Source organism: Primulina huaijiensis, chromosome 6, assembly GCF_012295235.1.
Source record: "Primulina huaijiensis isolate GDHJ02 chromosome 6, ASM1229523v2, whole genome shotgun sequence".
Lineage (NCBI taxonomy): Eukaryota > Viridiplantae > Streptophyta > Magnoliopsida > Lamiales > Gesneriaceae > Primulina > Primulina huaijiensis.
In genome coordinates, this window is record NC_133311.1 from 17,189,141 (window position 1) to 17,205,760 (window position 16,620).

The 16,620-nt window shown below is 39.0% G+C and overlaps 1 protein-coding gene across 1 annotated transcript; it reads left to right on the forward strand.

Moving 5' to 3' along the window:
• The first annotated feature begins 261 nt into the window (after nt 1-261).
• Nucleotides 262-15,251, forward strand: LOC140979802 (sodium/pyruvate cotransporter BASS2, chloroplastic-like). Its single transcript, XM_073445377.1, has 14 exons — nt 262-410; nt 1,109-1,195; nt 10,185-10,478; nt 11,088-11,205; nt 11,331-11,372; nt 11,441-11,554; nt 11,666-11,728; nt 11,982-12,109; nt 13,137-13,218; nt 13,362-13,413; nt 13,529-13,626; nt 13,723-13,881; nt 14,799-14,888; nt 14,989-15,251. Exons 2-14 carry the CDS (start codon nt 1,161-1,163, stop codon nt 15,064-15,066), a joined length of 1,353 nt encoding a protein of 450 aa, XP_073301478.1. The 5' UTR covers nt 262-410; nt 1,109-1,160; the 3' UTR covers nt 15,067-15,251.
• The last annotated feature ends 1,369 nt before the right edge of the window (nt 15,252-16,620 follow it).

Below are 16,620 nucleotides of genomic sequence, written 5' to 3' on the forward strand. Positions count from 1 at the left end.
TTTAAAAAGGAGACAAAAATTTGTGTGAGACGATCTCACGGGTCTTATTTTATGAGACAGATCTCTTATTTGAGTTATCTATGAAAAAATATCTTAAAAAATTACTTTTTATTGTGAATATTGATAAGATTGACCTGTTTCACAAACAAAGATTCGTGAGACCGTCTCAGAAAAGATCTACTCGAAAAAAAATGTTTCTAATATCAAATTAATGCTCCGATGACGGTGGATGAAAGTGAGAGTCCACATTCCATAGGGGCAAACCTGTCATTTCTCAAAAAGTGGCCTGTCGAAGGCAGAATTTTTCTACGCTCAGTCCCAACTCTTTGCTGCCTCGAGCCATTATTGACTAGCAGACTGTTGTGTAGCGTTCGTTCATTATTTGGTCTGGTTTCTTGAAGTTTCTTCAGGTAAGTTCTTTCCTCGTCCGGCGTATCTACGACTCTTGTTAACCATGTGTAACCCCCACCCCACCCCACACCCTCATTTTTCGTATGAACTCAACCTTGATTGAATTTGAGTATCATCATGATATGTGGTGAAATTGGTCGCCAGACATTCTTAGTTTCTTACAAAGAAAAATTAAAATGAAGATAAACCTACAAGTGGCTGAGTGTGTTGGTATGTTTTTGACTGGTCGTTTGTTGTTGTGGCAACCGGCCTCAGTTAACCCTTCATGACCAACTCAAAAGTTGGCGGTGTTTTTGTTCTGTTGGATATTTTGAAGTAGATTTGCTGACGATTTTTCATGGGGTCAAAGTATAATTCTCCATTCTTTCTTCCCAAGTTCCGATTACCCATCTCATCACTGGTGGACTGATCACCCAGAGTCTTGAGTAGAAAATAAGCTGTCAAACTCATGGCTTACGAAATGTACACGTATCTAGGTCTAATGGATGCAGTGAACGTTTATTTGGCTTATGCAAGTATGTGTTTGTAGAAATTAACATTTTTTTGTGACATTCAATTATATTTGAAAATTTTGCATATACTGGTTAAGTGAGAAGCATAGCTCATAGCTGAAAGGGATCTATCTATGCGTGATACTCTCGTTCTTGATCCTGGTGATAATATTGATTTACACATGAGAGTATTCTTCTCATTTTAGGGGTACTGCTGAAAATTGGATATTAGTGGAAGTGAGAGGAGGTTGTCGAGCAATGGCACCTTCCCCTAGTGCTTTTGTCATATCCTGGTAAGCATGGCTGACAATGTCATACCTTAACAATCTATGTTAACTTTGATATCCCTTTTCGATTTCAGCTTCTTGGAGGAATTTGCATACATTTATAGGATTATACATTGGATTATTCTAGTAATGTAATGGATATAGCAGAGTAAGCAGCTTTATGACAAAGTTACAAGAAGAGCCTTTTGTGTAAAGTGCTACTATTGCACTTGATTTGTTGGTGTCCTGGGGCTCCTTTAAATCGATCCATAAAAAATACAGAATCTTTTTGATCCTGATATTATGTAGAATTGATTACTATAAAAAATAAATTGTACTCTTAACTCCAAAAGTGAAAAAAGCTCGAGATGCATACCTCACAATATGATCCTTATTATATCAATTTCTATGAACTGTCCATTGTAATATGGATTTTAGGATACAGATAGGGAGAAAACTCACCATGGTTTGGGATATTAGATCTGAGTTATAATCTAAACAAATAGGCTCAATCGAGCCTGAATTGATATATTTATGAAAACACTAAAACGAATAAGTGCATATAAATTAAATAAGTCGAACGGTTTTCATGCAAATAATCTCAATGCCAATTGTATAGATTATAATAATTGTCCTTTTTTCTTTCTTGTCCAGCTCAAAAATGAAAATTAAGTTATATTTTCATCTTGAGAAATTACTTTTCCAGAAACAAATCCTCCTTCTAAATTATTTTGCCTTACCTTGTGTGTTTTGTTTGTTATTTGAGGTGACTTTATCATTATTTGATATCCGAGAACAACTTTTCCAAGAAACAAGAAAGCCAACTTAATTTGAATTCCTTGACATTTTAAGACAAAAACACCCTCTTGTGTACTTCCCATAATCCGAAACCACCCAAACATTAAATGTTATTGAATTATCATCGACGATAACCTTTTTGTTGTTATTATGAGACAAATAAGATTTAATGGCTAGAATCTCATTCTGGTAAAATTTATTAATTTTGGTTAGCATTTATCAATTGCTCATGTGGGGAGCTATAGACAACGGTTTGGTGAATCTTTTGGTTGGGAAATTGGTTTATCATGTATAATCAAGATGTTATACAATCATTTATTCACAAACTTCATGCCGAACTAGTAATTTGCGTTTCCCATCTCATGGAAAATCCTCTTCGAATACGAATAGCATCACAGATTGAGACCAAGACAGGTAGTTCCTGCCATTCAATTTATGACAAGTGATTGGGATAGTGGATGATTCGAGAAGCCCAGTATTTGGGCATGCTGGATTTGAGGATCCGATGGTCTTGGATGAGGCTCCGGAGGAAGAAAGAGCTGACATGCCGTATTTTGTCATTGGCAGCAACCTGTCTCTGAATCCATGTCTTTACTGGAAGAAAGAATGTGGGGAAAATGCTATTTTATTGAATGAATTACACTGAAACGATGCATCAGAATATATAGAGGTTTACCCAATCAAAATACTATCTAATCTAATCTAATTTGAATTTAGACATAAATGATAAAATGCTATCTAAACTACCAACAAATCAAAGAGTTATCTTATCATCTAATCTATGCATATTCAACATACACTAAACTCTATTAATGATAGTGAGTACCACGCTCAGCACTTGAGACACGAGATGAATAGTAGTAAATATATGTTCCATTCTCTTTTTTTATCAACTAGAAACCTTTGAAAGATCAAAATCTGTGAGAATGCGTTTCATGGTTACATCATAAGCACAACTTCATTCTACAGACTAGCAATGTCATAGACTTCATGTGGCATGATGCATGTTTAAAGAGATAAATGCTAAAGGTATATCTTCTCAATAAATGAATAAAGATTGTTAGTCAATGGTTAAAAAAGGTAAATCATGGTTCAAAAGGCTCCTAATCTAATGCATGGCTTAATAGAGGGGAATATGAGAAGCTGAGTTGGAATATCAAATGCTAAGTGTTATATGGCAAAAGTGCGTTGTGCGTGGATCTATGTTTGAAATTGTTGGAAAAAGAGTTATACACGCATGAGTCACCTTTTGAACTGATAGATGTCACCTCTAGAATTCTGATATCTTAGGATCGATCATGCATTGTGGTGAGACTGTCACGAGCCGCGAAGAAAACGTGGGCCGAGAAGGGGCTGTGGACGACAATGTGGAGAACGAGCCCAAGAATGTGGAGGACGAGCCCAAGAGGTATCAACGTTTCACACATGGGAAATTTAGGGTTAAAAGTTGAGGAGCAAGAAGATTTTTTCCTTAGTTAACAAGGATAATTATTTCCTTGTTTTTAATATTTCCTCGTTTTTACTATTTCTTTGTTTTTGATATTTCAGCATATCTTTTGATATTTGGTAGGATTTTCTTTCAGTTGTGGGGATTGCATCATTAGTATATGTAGGGATTTGGGGGAAATGGATGGATATCGAAAATTATCAATAAAAGTTTATTTTGCAAAGATCGGGTGGTTCTCTTGTTTTCACGAGCCCCAACTCTTCAACTAATCATAGGTCGTCAAGGTCGTAAATCAAAAAGGCAGGAGTCCTACTCCGAACTAAAAGATTTCACTGTCCAACGTCCCATAACTTGATCCCAAAAGCAGGCACGTAACATATTGGTATCAGAGCCAGCAGTTATGGGGGATATCAGCAAGCTGGAACAACAATTTGAGGCATTCATGAACATGTACCGAGAGGGTAAACGTGCAACCAAAAAACGGCAGCAGGAGATGGCCGCACATTTGCAGGAACTTTCACTAAGCTGGGCAAACACACGGTCGGCAAATTCAGTGGCCACAGCGGGGAAAGTAGCTACAAGGACTCACGCATTCCGCGTCGTGAGGACTCGAAGCGCATCGACGAGGGAGAAGGCCGTAGGTATATTCCAAAATACTCAAAACTAGAATTCCCTAGTTACAATGGCGATGGAGATCCGTTGGGATGGATCCATCGGTGCGAACAATTTTTTCGACATCAACATACACCGGAAGAGGAAAAGGTGGAGTCAGCATCCTTCCACCTAGAAGAAGAAGCGCAAACTCAAATTAGAAAGGGATAGGCCGAACTTACAGTGGGAAGAGTTCAAGACCCAATGCAATCTCTGATTTGGCCCGACGATCCGCAACAATAAATTGGGAGAATTATCTAAGCTACGCGAAACAGGAATCGTAGGGGAATATCAGCGCCGATTCGAACAACTGGCTGCCCATGCCTGTGCTCTCACCAGCAAACAAGAAGTAGAAATATTCATCAGCGGGTTAATGGAGCAGATTGCAATTGAGGTAGAAATCCAGCAGCCCATGGATTTAGCAATCGCAATGAGCCTTGCTCGCTTATTCGAGCGCAAAGAAGGAACTCAAACACCGCGCAAGCCAGGGGTTAATCCAAGTTCACCGCCGTTTGTTAAAAAAATGAATCGAGCCGAAATGGAGGAGTGCCGATCACATGGGCTCTGTTTTAACTGTGATGAAATGTGTGTCCCCTGTCATCGATGCAAAAAATTATTTTGGTTAGAAGTAACCGATGAAGAACATGGTGAAGCAGCGGAATCACACGAATTGGGGCTGACCATACACGCGATTTCAGGGTCCTCACAAGCGCAAACCATGAAAATTAAGGGGGCTATTAATGGGGTTCCGGTCGTGGTGCTCATAGATTCGGGCAGCTCACACTACTTCTTGGACACCAACTTGGCATATAAATTGAAGTCGCCGATAGAGAATCCAGCAGCCCTTTGGGTGACAGTGGCCAACGGAAAAAAATTATCATGCGCGGGAGTTTGTCGTAACATAAAAATCCAACTGGAGCGACATTCCTTCTGTGTGGAATTTTTCATTTTCTCATTGGGTGAATTTGGAGTAGTCTTGGGCGTGAATTGGCTGAAAACATTGGGTCCTATCACATGGAACTTCAAGGATATGTCGATGAGATTCTTGCAAGGGGGCACAACGATTGCATTATATGGCTTACAAAAAGGAGGCACTACAATTAGCCTGCATTTATCTACGTTGCGCAACCATGAAGAAGACCCCCAGGGGCAGTTAGCACATCTTTTGGAAGAATTTTCTGATATACTTGCAGAACCCGAGGGACTTCCGCCTTCTCGCAGCGCCGATCACAAAATTATATTGGAACACGGGGCCAATCCCATCGTGGTGCGCCCATATTGATATCCTCATGCCCAAAAAGACGAAATTGAGCGACAATGCGCTGATATGCTCGAGAAGGGTCTCATTCGACCCAGCAACTTGCCGTTCTCATCCCCAGTACTTCTAGTCAAGAAAAAAGACATTTGTAGGTTTTGTGTCGACTACCGGGCTCTTAATGCAAAAACTATCAAGGATAAATTCCCGATCCTGATCATAGACGAGCTTTTGGAGGAGCTTCATGGTGCAAAATATTTTTCAAAGCTGGATTTGCAGGCCGGATACCACCAGATTCTTATGGATCCTAGTTGCGTGCACATGACAGCCTTCCGCACCCACCACGACCACTTTGAGTTTGTCGTAATGCCTTTTGGCCTTACCAACACCCCCCTCTACCTTCCAATCAATCATGAATTCGATGTTTGGACAATATTTGAGGCAATTTATTTTGGTTTTCTTTGATGAAATCTTGATCTACAGCACAACGTGGGACGAGCACTTGTGTCATATTCGCACAGTTTTTTCGATATTACGGCAGCAGCAATTTGTCTTGAAGCGATCTAAGTTTATCTTTGCCAAAACAGAGGTGGCCTATCTAGGGCACGTCGTCAATCAAATGGGTGTCAAGGTTGATGAGGATAAGATTAAGGCAATCACCTGATGGCCAGCCCCAAACACAGTTAAAGGCTTGCGAGGGTTTTTGGGGCTCACCGGTTATTATCATAAATTCGTCAAGGATTATGTCACCATTGCAGCTCCCCTTACGCAGCTATTAAAGAAAAACTCCTTCAAGTGGAGCGACGAGGCTTCTCGTGCGTTTGCCTTATTAAAAACTGTTATGACAACAACCCCTGTTCTTGCCTTGCCGGATTTTTCAGCACACTTTGTGGTCGAGTGCGACCCTTCGGATATGGGGATTGGTGCAGTTTTGCATCAAAATGGGCGTGCCATTGCTTTCTTTAGCCAACCCTTACCCCCAACGACACAAAAAGCTTCCTACATTTGAAAAGGAGTTGATTGGGTTAGCTAAAGCGGTGCGTCATTGGCGACCTTATTTTTGGGACAACACTTTTGTGGTTCGCACCGATCATTATAGCCTTAAATTTTACTGGAGCAGCGGATTACGACTTCACCACAGCAGCATTGGGTTAGCAAGCTTTTGGGTTTTGATTTTCACGTGGAATACAAAGCCGGCAGCACCAACGTGGTGGCGGATGCGCTGTCCAGACGTGATGACGCGGAGGGCAGTTTACAAGCTATCTCTCTGCCGCAATCAGCGATTTTCAGCACCATTCGGGAGGAACATCGGGACACGGCCGAACTTCAACCCCTTATCCAAAAAATCCTGCAAGACGAAGCTATAGGGCCTTGGGAATTCAGGGATCGTCTTATATGGTATCGTCAGCGTATTTATTTGTCGAAGATCTCTCCCTCCATTGCCAGTATCATTTCGGGTACCCGTAATGCCTACCATGAGGGCTTCTAGAAAACTGTTCATCGCATTTCCTGTGATTACTTTTGGACAGGAATGAAACGCCAAGTCCAAGAGTATGTGGCTACGTGTCTCATATGTCAACGTAATAAGGTGGAACTTTTAAAACCTGCAGGGTTACTCCAACCCCTACCGATACCTACTCAGCATATATGGATCGATATCTCCATGGATTTTGTTGAAGGGCTCCCGGTATCACAAGGCAAAAGTGTGTTATTGGTTGTCGTCAATCGTCTATCTAAATATGCTCATTTTTTGGCCCTCTCCCATCCGTATAGCGCGGTGCACGTCGCTCACATTTTCTTTGATCACGTGTTTAAATTGCATGGGCTACCAGAGACAATTGTTACTGATCTGGATATCACTTTTACAAGCTCTTTTTGGAAGGAACTTTTCCGATTGAGTAGTTCACAATTATGGATGTCTGCATATCACCCACAATCCGATGGTCAAACAGAGGCTGTTAATCGCATTGTGGAAATGTATTTGCGCTGCTTTACAGGGGATTATCCAAAGAAATGGATAGGTTGGCTGTCATGGTCTAAGTATTGCTACAACACCAGTTTTCATTCTTCTCCTCGCACTACGCCATTTGAAGCCGTCTATGGGCGTCCCCCACCACGCCTATTGTCATACTGCCCCGGTCTCTCAAGCATTGATTCTGTGGATAGAGAATTACAAACTCGCAATCAAGTTCTTGGGGAATTGAAAAACAGACTCTTGCAAGCACAAAACTCCATGAAGACACAATATGATGCTACTCATCGGGAACTCCAGTTCGACGTGGGGGACAAGGTACTGCTCAAACTGCAGCTATATCGTTAGAAATCTGTAGCTTATCGCAAAAATCAGAAACTCGGCCCTCGTTACTATGGGCCATTTTCGGTAGTCAGTCGCATACAAACTTCAACTCCCAGAATCATCCAAAATCCATCCAGTTTTCCATGTTTCATCGCTCAAGAAGTTCAAGGGCAATCAGGAGGCAGACTTGCATCTCAAGGGGATGGCAATGTCACGAGCCGCGAAGAAAACGTGGGCCGAGAAGGGGCTGTGGACGACAATGTGGAGAACGAGCCCAATAATGTGGAGGACGAGCCCAAGAGGTATCAACGTTTCACACAAGGGAAATTTAGGGTTAAAAGTTGAGGAGCAAGAAGATTTTTTCCTTAGTTAGCAAGGATAATTATTTCTTTGTTTTTTCTATTTCTTTGTTTTTGAGATTTCAGCTAGAGATGTCAATACCGCCCCATTTGGGGCAGGTTTGGGCATACTAAATGGGTCATGGGGTGGGTCTAGGGTCCAATTTTTCAGACCCATCTGGGTATGGGGCGGGTCATGGGTTCTATAATACCCGCCCCATACCCGCCCTATATATGTGGATATAAATGATAAATTTGATAAATATTGGTATAATTGTCATATTATGATGGGGGTTGCTACTGTATTGGATCCTAGATATAAGATGAAGCTTGTTGAATTTTATTTTCCCCAAATTTATGATGAAATATCACAATCTAAAATTGATGAAGTTCAACAAAATTGTTGTGATTTATTGGTAGATTACCAATCCAAGACAAAAAAATAATTGGAAAATAGTGGTGGTTCAGGGATTGATGGGACTTCGTCTGTTTCTAATATTGATGCATCAGATATTAATATTTTAGATATGTATGATAAATAAGTGGCTTCAAGTTCAAGCCAAGCTGCGTCAAAATCCCTAACCGAGTTGGATATGTATTTGGAAGAAATTGTCTTGCCACGGACTCAACATTTTGATATTCTTAGTTGGTGGAAGACGAATGGGGTCAAATATCCAAATTTACAGAAAGTGGCAAAGGATATTTTAGATATTCATGTGTCAACTGTTGCATCTGACTCTACTTTTGCAATAGCGGAAGAATAGTTGGTCCTCATCGTAGTAGGCTTAATCCAACGACTGTGGAGGCATTGATGTGCACACGAAGATGGTTGTGAGTTGAGGTGGAAGGTTATTTTGTTATTGTACTTTCATTTTAATTTCGTTACTGTACTTTTTCTCTTTAAATTACATTTTTATACGGTTTTAAATTACAGTTTTATATTTTCAATGTACTTTCTCTCTTTAATTTTGTAGGTAATTCTTCAAGTAATTACCAACTTGTCCCACCATTCTTGATGAAGAAGAAGATGATCTTGAAGAATGTGTCTGAAATCAAGCTTACTCGCTGATTTTATATTGATCTGTTTAAATTCTGTTATGACTTATTTTTGGGGATGTCAAAACTTTTTTTGGAGAGCTAGTAACTCTTTTTTGAGTAGGTCTCTTGTGAGACGGTCTCACGAATCTTTATCTGTGAGACGGGTCAACCCTACCGATATTCACAATAAAAAGTAATACTCTTAGCATAAAAAGTAATACTTTTTCATGGATGATCCAAATAAGAGATCCGTCTCACAAAATACAACCCGTGAGACCGTCTCACACAAGTTTTTTCCCTCTTTTTATGTAATTCATTATGTTATGAAAATATTTTGTTTGTTATTATTAAGTGTGGTCGAAGATATGAATTAGTTTTCTATTTGTTATATTTAGAGGTTTGTTTGTTTCATAATTCAATTATGTGATAAGAAGATTACTGTTTTCATATAAAAAAAATTCGGGTCTCATGGGTCTGGCGGGTCTACCCGGCCCCATTTCGTATACGGGGTGGGGAGGGTTCGAAGAATATTTAATCGGGGTGGGGCGGGTAATGGGTCTGAGTTTTCTTCATGGGGCGGGTCTTGGGTTTAGTCATACCCGCCCCATATCCACCCCATTGACATCTCTAATTTCAGCATATCTTTTGATATTTGGTAGGATTTTCTTTCAGTTGTGGGGATTGCATCATTATTATACATATGGATTTGGGAGAAAGGGATGGATATCGAAAATTATCAATAAAAGTTTATTTTGCAAAGATCGGGTGGTTCTCTTGTTTTCACGAGCCCCAACTCTTCAACTAATCATAGGTCGTCAAGGTCGTAAATCAAAAAGGCAGGAGTCCTACTCCGAACTAGAAGATTTCACTATCCAACGACCCATAACTCGATTCCAAACGCAGGCACGTAACAGAGACTCATGTATTTCCTTATGAGGGATGGTCGTGATACCTTGATTTGAAAGTTAAAGAAATTTGAGTGGGTATATGAGCTACTCTGACAACTTGAATTGTTTAAAACAAGGATGGATAATAAGTAGTCGAAGTTCATTGCATAGAGGCTCGCTTGCACAAACCCACCCAGTGGGCCCTGGGGAGTTACACTAGGACTCACCCACATTGATGTTGGTTATTGCTGAAACTATCATTGCTTATGATTTGAAAAACTTGACCTTGGCTTCTTGTCTCTATAGCAGTTACCCGAGATGCCCTTTTCTTGGAGAAGCACGTGGGATTCGTGTTCCTGGACATGTCACTTCTCCAGCTCCATTTTTTAGAAAGAATATGCAATGGAAGGAATTCAGAACTGGCATCAAGCTGAAAATGATGGCTTCCTATGAAACACGTGTAAAGGAATGTCAATACTTCAAAGTAAAGGAGCAAGGAGGACATCTTGCTGCAACTTACCCACATATAGATGTTGGATTTCATAAGCGCAGAGAGTCAATGGGATCAGAAAAATTCAACCAACTCTCGGGCTTGTTCAGGTACAGTTTGCCTTTTTTCTTTTATATCAGGACTCAAAGAGTTATTTTAATGTGTATTTCCTTGTTTGGTGTACAAGTAATGATTCTCCAGTCTATTGTCACTGGCAATGTTCAGGAGATATTGCTATATCACCTAAGAAAAATAGCCGGAACTTGGACTACCAATTCTGAAATATGTAAGAAAATGATTTATGTGACTAAGCTTCAGAAATTGACATTTGTGATCTTATTCTTATGACCTCTATTTCAGATTCTTCAATTGAATGTTTTCAGTAAATAGGTTATCACATCTTCAGGTAATTTAAATAGCTAGAAAATGGTATACATCATATTTTATTTTACATTGGAGGATACTACAAACAAATCCCTGGAAAATAACTGTTCCAATTCATGAACATGACTATGGCAGTAGATGTGTAAATGCTTTTTATTACCAAATTCTAACTTGTGACACAGGGTGCACCTGCTCGCCAAAACATTATCGACAATGGTAATGGGCTACTTACTGATTTATGCTCCACTTTGAGTTATTCTCTGAGTTTGGTTTTGAATTTCATTTGTTGTGCAATCAATTTTTTTCTTGCTGTACTATCTATTTTGTTTATTTAGGAAATTCAGAATCCGTTGCACGAAAGCCGCCTCTGGAGATTTTTCTAGTGGTACTCGTGATAAAATGAGCCAATATGAGAGGATAATTGAATTATTGACTACTCTTTTTCCTCTGTGGGTATGTTTATTCCATTCTGCTTGTTGTAAGATATTTTTTTCTGGTGCTAGGTTCTGTGTATCTTTTCCAAAAGAATTTGAATCATTTATGAGTAAAGTATGACATCAGTCTATGTACCGATGCAGGTAATTTTGGGTACTGTTATCGGGATTTATAAACCTACTGCCGTAAGTATTTTTAAGTTTCAGTGTCTGAAAATTGAATGGCAATTGATTGTCGAGTCTATTGGCCTCAGGTAACTTGGTTAGGAACGGAACTATTTACCGTTGGACTGGGTTTACTCATGCTGTCAATGGGATTGACGCTGACATTTGAAGACTTCAGGAAATGCTTGCGTAATCCTTGGACTGTATGTAGTATCTCATTTGTCAGCCTCTCCGAATGTTTGTATTAAATTGATCAGTTGATGTGATCTTTCACCTTTTAACAGTGTGAGTGAATTTGCTTCTTGACTTTTCAGGTGGGTGTGGGATTTTTGGCTCAATACTTCATCAAGCCAATGCTGGGCTTTGTTCTTGCAATGGTATGCCTTCTTTTTGTCTTGAGCTTCTACGTTTATTTGGTAATTGCTATTATTGCACACCAAGAATTTTTTTGTCCAAATATTTCTGCTAACAATATTTTTTCTGCTGAATTGTATTTCTAGAATGTGATTAACTGTATCAAAAGTGATTTTTGGACCGCTGGCTTGTATTTCATATGTCACACCTGTTGACTAGTAAATCCAGAAGTTTTCTGCACTGGGATTTGTAAACTACTTTTGCACTGATAAACAGACTCTGAAATTGTCTGCTCCTCTAGCGACTGGACTTATTTTGGTATCATGCTGTCCTGGAGGCCAAGCATCAAATGTTGCTACATATATATCTAAAGGAAATGTAGCACTATCGGTTCTTATGACCACGTAAGTCTTTTAACAAGTTTTTCTTTGTGTGACCTATTCTGAATTTATTATAGCTAGATATTTGCATTAATCGTTAAGGTCCTAGAAAAATTCTGATGATGAAGACATAACTAGGAGATGTATTCTTTACAAACAGCTGTTTTGAAACTTCTGAAATTCAGTCAAAGTCAGTTATGCTTCCGATCATGATCTGTCATCGTGCTGTCAATATGCTGCAGGATGATCTAGGGTAGGCTCAAGCTTGATCTGAATTAAAATCAGATTTTGGAATGGGTGTTGGGTTACTTGGCAAAGAAATGAAATTGACCTAAATTTGGTCCGTGACTGTTTATGAAAATTTTGTTATTTAAGAACTATCATCAAATTCAGCTTAGCCATTTTAATGATGAGAGCTGAAAGCAAGGGCTGCCATTATATTTGTGGCGAACATTGTTCCAAGAAGGTGCAGATAGAAGTAAGCAATCGATGAATTGGCCAACAAAACTAATGCTTCATAATGAGTGATTTTTACTGAGGTTGTAAATCAAAAAACGAAAGTCTAGGTACCATTTGTTATGAACATACCCTTGACAAGGATTTAAGGTCATGTCTTCCATCAATGGGTACATGAGATGCATCATTAGTGTTTAGCTCATCTACATTTCATCAATCATTAAGGATTTTGTGGGGGCGAATCTATCAAGTTGTTGTCTCAATCGGTCCAAGTTAAACTTTGGAATCACCATAAAAATCGTTTATATTCATTGTGTTGACTGTTTTTATGCATTAACTGACCTTTAAGGCTATCCAAATAACTTATGCTCTCCATTGAAATCAAAGTAGAATCTTGATTATTGCCAATTTAAAAAATATTCACAGAACATCATGTCTTGACATCTGGTAATTAAATTTTGAGATATTGCATTACAATGTGGAAAACTACATCACTGATTAACGACATCCTGTACATGAGAGTTTCTGTTTCTTTGCAAGAAGACAAATTACTGTTTTTATGTGAACTAGTCTTGAATTTCCATTGGTGATGTAGTTGTTCGACAATTGGTGCTATCGTGATGACTCCACTCCTAACTAAGCTTCTGGCAGGCCAGCTTGTGCCAGTTGATGCAGCCGTAAGTTCAATTCCGTACATTTATTTTATTGGTAAAAAGACTAGTCATTTACATAGCCAATGAATTGATTTTGATGTCCTCGCTCTAAAACTTCATGCTCTATAATTTTCCTACTTTAATTTTTTTGGTTATCGTTCCTGCAGGGCCTTGCTATAAGTACTTTTCAGGTTGTGTTAGTGCCAACAGTTATTGGGGGTAAGCAGCAAACTTGAACTTTGTGAACCTTTTTGGTGTAAATACCAAAATCATTATCTTGTAGTTACAGTTAATTGAACGACCACGTCCTGGTCAACTGTTTTTTGTTTTGCAGTTTTATCAAATGAGTTTTTTCCAAAGTTTACCTCGAAAATAGTTACTGTTACACCTTTAGTTGGAGTAGTTCTTACCACCCTTCTCTGCGCAAGCCCAGTAAGTTCACGAGTTATTCTGCCACCTTTTCTCAGATTCTTACTTTGTTAGTCTGATTGTTCGTGTTCATAGAGAACTTTCTATTTGTGTTTTCAGATTGGGCAAGTTTCAGATGTCTTGAAAACTCAGGGAGCTCAGTTACTACTCCCTGTGGCCCTCTTGCACGCTGCAGCGTTTTTTCTTGGTTACTGGATTCCGAAATTAATGTTTGGTGAATCAACTTCTAGAACTATTTCAATAGAATGTGGAATGCAGGTATCTTTTCCAATGTCAGATTCAGAAGAAAAAATTATCACTTGTAATTAAAAAGTCTCATTTCTTTAAAATCCAAGAGTATTGGTTGACTTGGAAATGGATTGTGACTGTGTGATATAACTCATACCACTTTGTGGAAAGTACGGTATATGCTTGTGTTTGAGCGGGTTTGAGAGATCGATGACAATCTATTTTGAGGGATATATGAGCTGCCTCATTATGTTATCTGACTCGCTTGGATAGGAAGTAGAGATGCCACAATTTAAAAGGTGAACAAAGATAAACGCGGTTGTTAGCAAATTAAAAATAAAGCTGATAATATGAGGTATGACAAATATTAGCGGGATTAGAACTTGCACTATCAAATATTATTTTTTCCTGGAATTTCTTTTGTAAAACTGTGCCATATAGAATCTTAGAGATCAAATGTGTAATGTGGATATGATCTTGTTCTCTTGTCAACGCGAGCTACTGTACTTATTATGGGGTCTAAACTCTTCGTTTTCACCGAAACATTTTGTTATGGATTCATATTTCTTAACAATGTGAAATGTCTTACATGAAGGCATTTTTTTGGGTTTTGTTTCATTACCTTTTATTGTCTTGAAAACTATAAAATTATAAATATAGGTTTTCAGATCGTGCAATAAAATCGACACAACCACAGGCAAATGAATTTGTTTTTGTGAGATCTAGAAAATAGCATGCAAATATTTACTCAAAAAGTTATAGAGGCATGAGATCTTGTATTAGTTCGCAGAGAATGTTGTGTAAAACCTAATCTAGTGACCCTAACTGTTGTACTATGTCAGAAACCAATTTTTTTGAACGTTCAAGCTCTTGAGAATTGACCTAACACAATAACATTTATTTATGCTTTAACTAAGCTCTTCACTCTTTGTTTCCTGTTATTCCAGAGCTCTGCACTAGGATTTTTGCTAGCCCAAAAGCATTTTACGAATCCTCTTGTCGCTGTTCCTTCAGCTGTGAGTGTTGTGTGTATGGCGGTGAGTCATTTCATTATTTGAGTACTTATGTATCTCGCTTCAAAGTGATTCTGGCCAAGTTTGATGCAAGTGTGTTTTTTACTTATTCTGCAATTTTCAGCTGGGTGGAAGTGCTCTTGCTGTGTACTGGAGGAACTTGCCAATTCCAGTTGATGACAAGGATGACTTCAAGGAATAGGAGTTTCGTTGCCTTTTTCCCCCTGAAGTTTCCAGTGGAATCCAATTCTTTTTGTATTGCTACGGCTACCTTTTTGGTTTGGCTCCACATGCGAAGGGTGGATTTGCCATTGCAGCTCTTTGTAAGTAAAAACTACACACGGTTGCTAATGGTATCCAAATCCATTTTGTTTATTTTATTTTGTATAGATGAACACAAATTTTTTGGCTCTTTTTTACTTACGTAAACACCCTTTTTAATTCATAGTACTGTGTATTTGTTGGCAGTGAAAAAACCTTCAGAGTGTAGGCGCGCACCATAGAGAAGTGGGTTCCAAATTGTCATTTTTTCCCATAGACGGTTTCTTCCGATTTCAAAAATATCCACCCAATCTACACTTGGAAGTCCTTGGTTTCTTTTAAGAGATTAATAGCCCTCGTTTCCAGGACCCATTTGTCATGTAGTAAACACTCCACTATTCCAAAACATTGCCTTGTGGATGAAACAAAACCCATTCAGAATATGGATTCATATTCGAAAGAGTGCATGGATAAGCTCACACTGCTCACCAAATGTGATTAATGAACATAATATTACATGGAACATAATCTTATCGATATGTACACACACACACACACGTATATACATACATATATCCTCTATTACATTGACGATGATGTCTATGCACTCGAGTTTCATTCGAAAATTCGGCCTGCTAATGAAAATAACAGTGGGGTGGAGAAAGACAATTATAATGTCTAGCTTGTAGGAAACATTGAACGTAGGTATGGTCAGAAACAAGTTTATAAGCAACAAAGACACGGACAAAATGAAATTGATGAACCTATTTATGAATAAAATCAACTTGTATGCAATAAATATCACTAGTTAATCAATATATTTACCTAAATGAAAACTGTTTGGCATTGCATGCAACATGGTCATTGCCATTTGCCGGGAGTCCTCTTCATACTCTCCGAGAGGGCCTCAAATCCTCTCTGCAGCTCACGATTCCCGGTTGCCGTTGGCTTGAGGGTACTCTCCAATTCCCGTGGAGGAGTTCTCGGCAGCTGATAATGATCAAATGGCGCATCTGTGGCCTTTCCCCTCGATGGCGAAGATGGTAACCTGGATGTAAAATTCTTGATTCGTATCTCCTCATCGGACGAAGGTTCGTCGTGATCGAAGTTGAGGGCGTAACTAAGGGGATCGTAGCTGAATTCCGCGGAGGAGTGGCGACGGTGGCGTGCTATCCGTGAGATGAGGTTGCGGCATTTGTCCTTGATCTCCGGCAACGGCGACTGCGACTTGAGGTTGGCGTCCCAGGATCCGGTGCGTTGGTGATTGGAGGCTTTGAAACAGGAAGAAAGGCTGATAGAAGATTTCTTGCGCCTCTCTCTCAAACTGCATGCATCGCCTTCCCCCTCATGCATCATTATTTGATTGATCATTCATTATTATTATGAATTAAATTCCTTCAATTCCTATAATTAAATCTTGAAGTTTGGGAATGAATGGAGAAGAGTGTTAATCGAACTATTTATTTATATATCAATTTAAAAATAATAATAATTA

Coding starts and splice junctions, on each gene's coding strand:
- LOC140979802 (XM_073445377.1), top strand. CDS start 1,161: ATGGCACCTTCCCCTAGTGCTTTTGTCATATCCTG. Junction 1,196..10,184: donor AGTGCTTTTGTCATATCCTG/GTAAGCATGGCT, acceptor TTGTCTCTATAG/CAGTTACCCGAGATGCCCTT. Junction 11,555..11,665: donor GCTTGCGTAATCCTTGGACT/GTATGTAGTATC, acceptor TTGACTTTTCAG/GTGGGTGTGGGATTTTTGGC.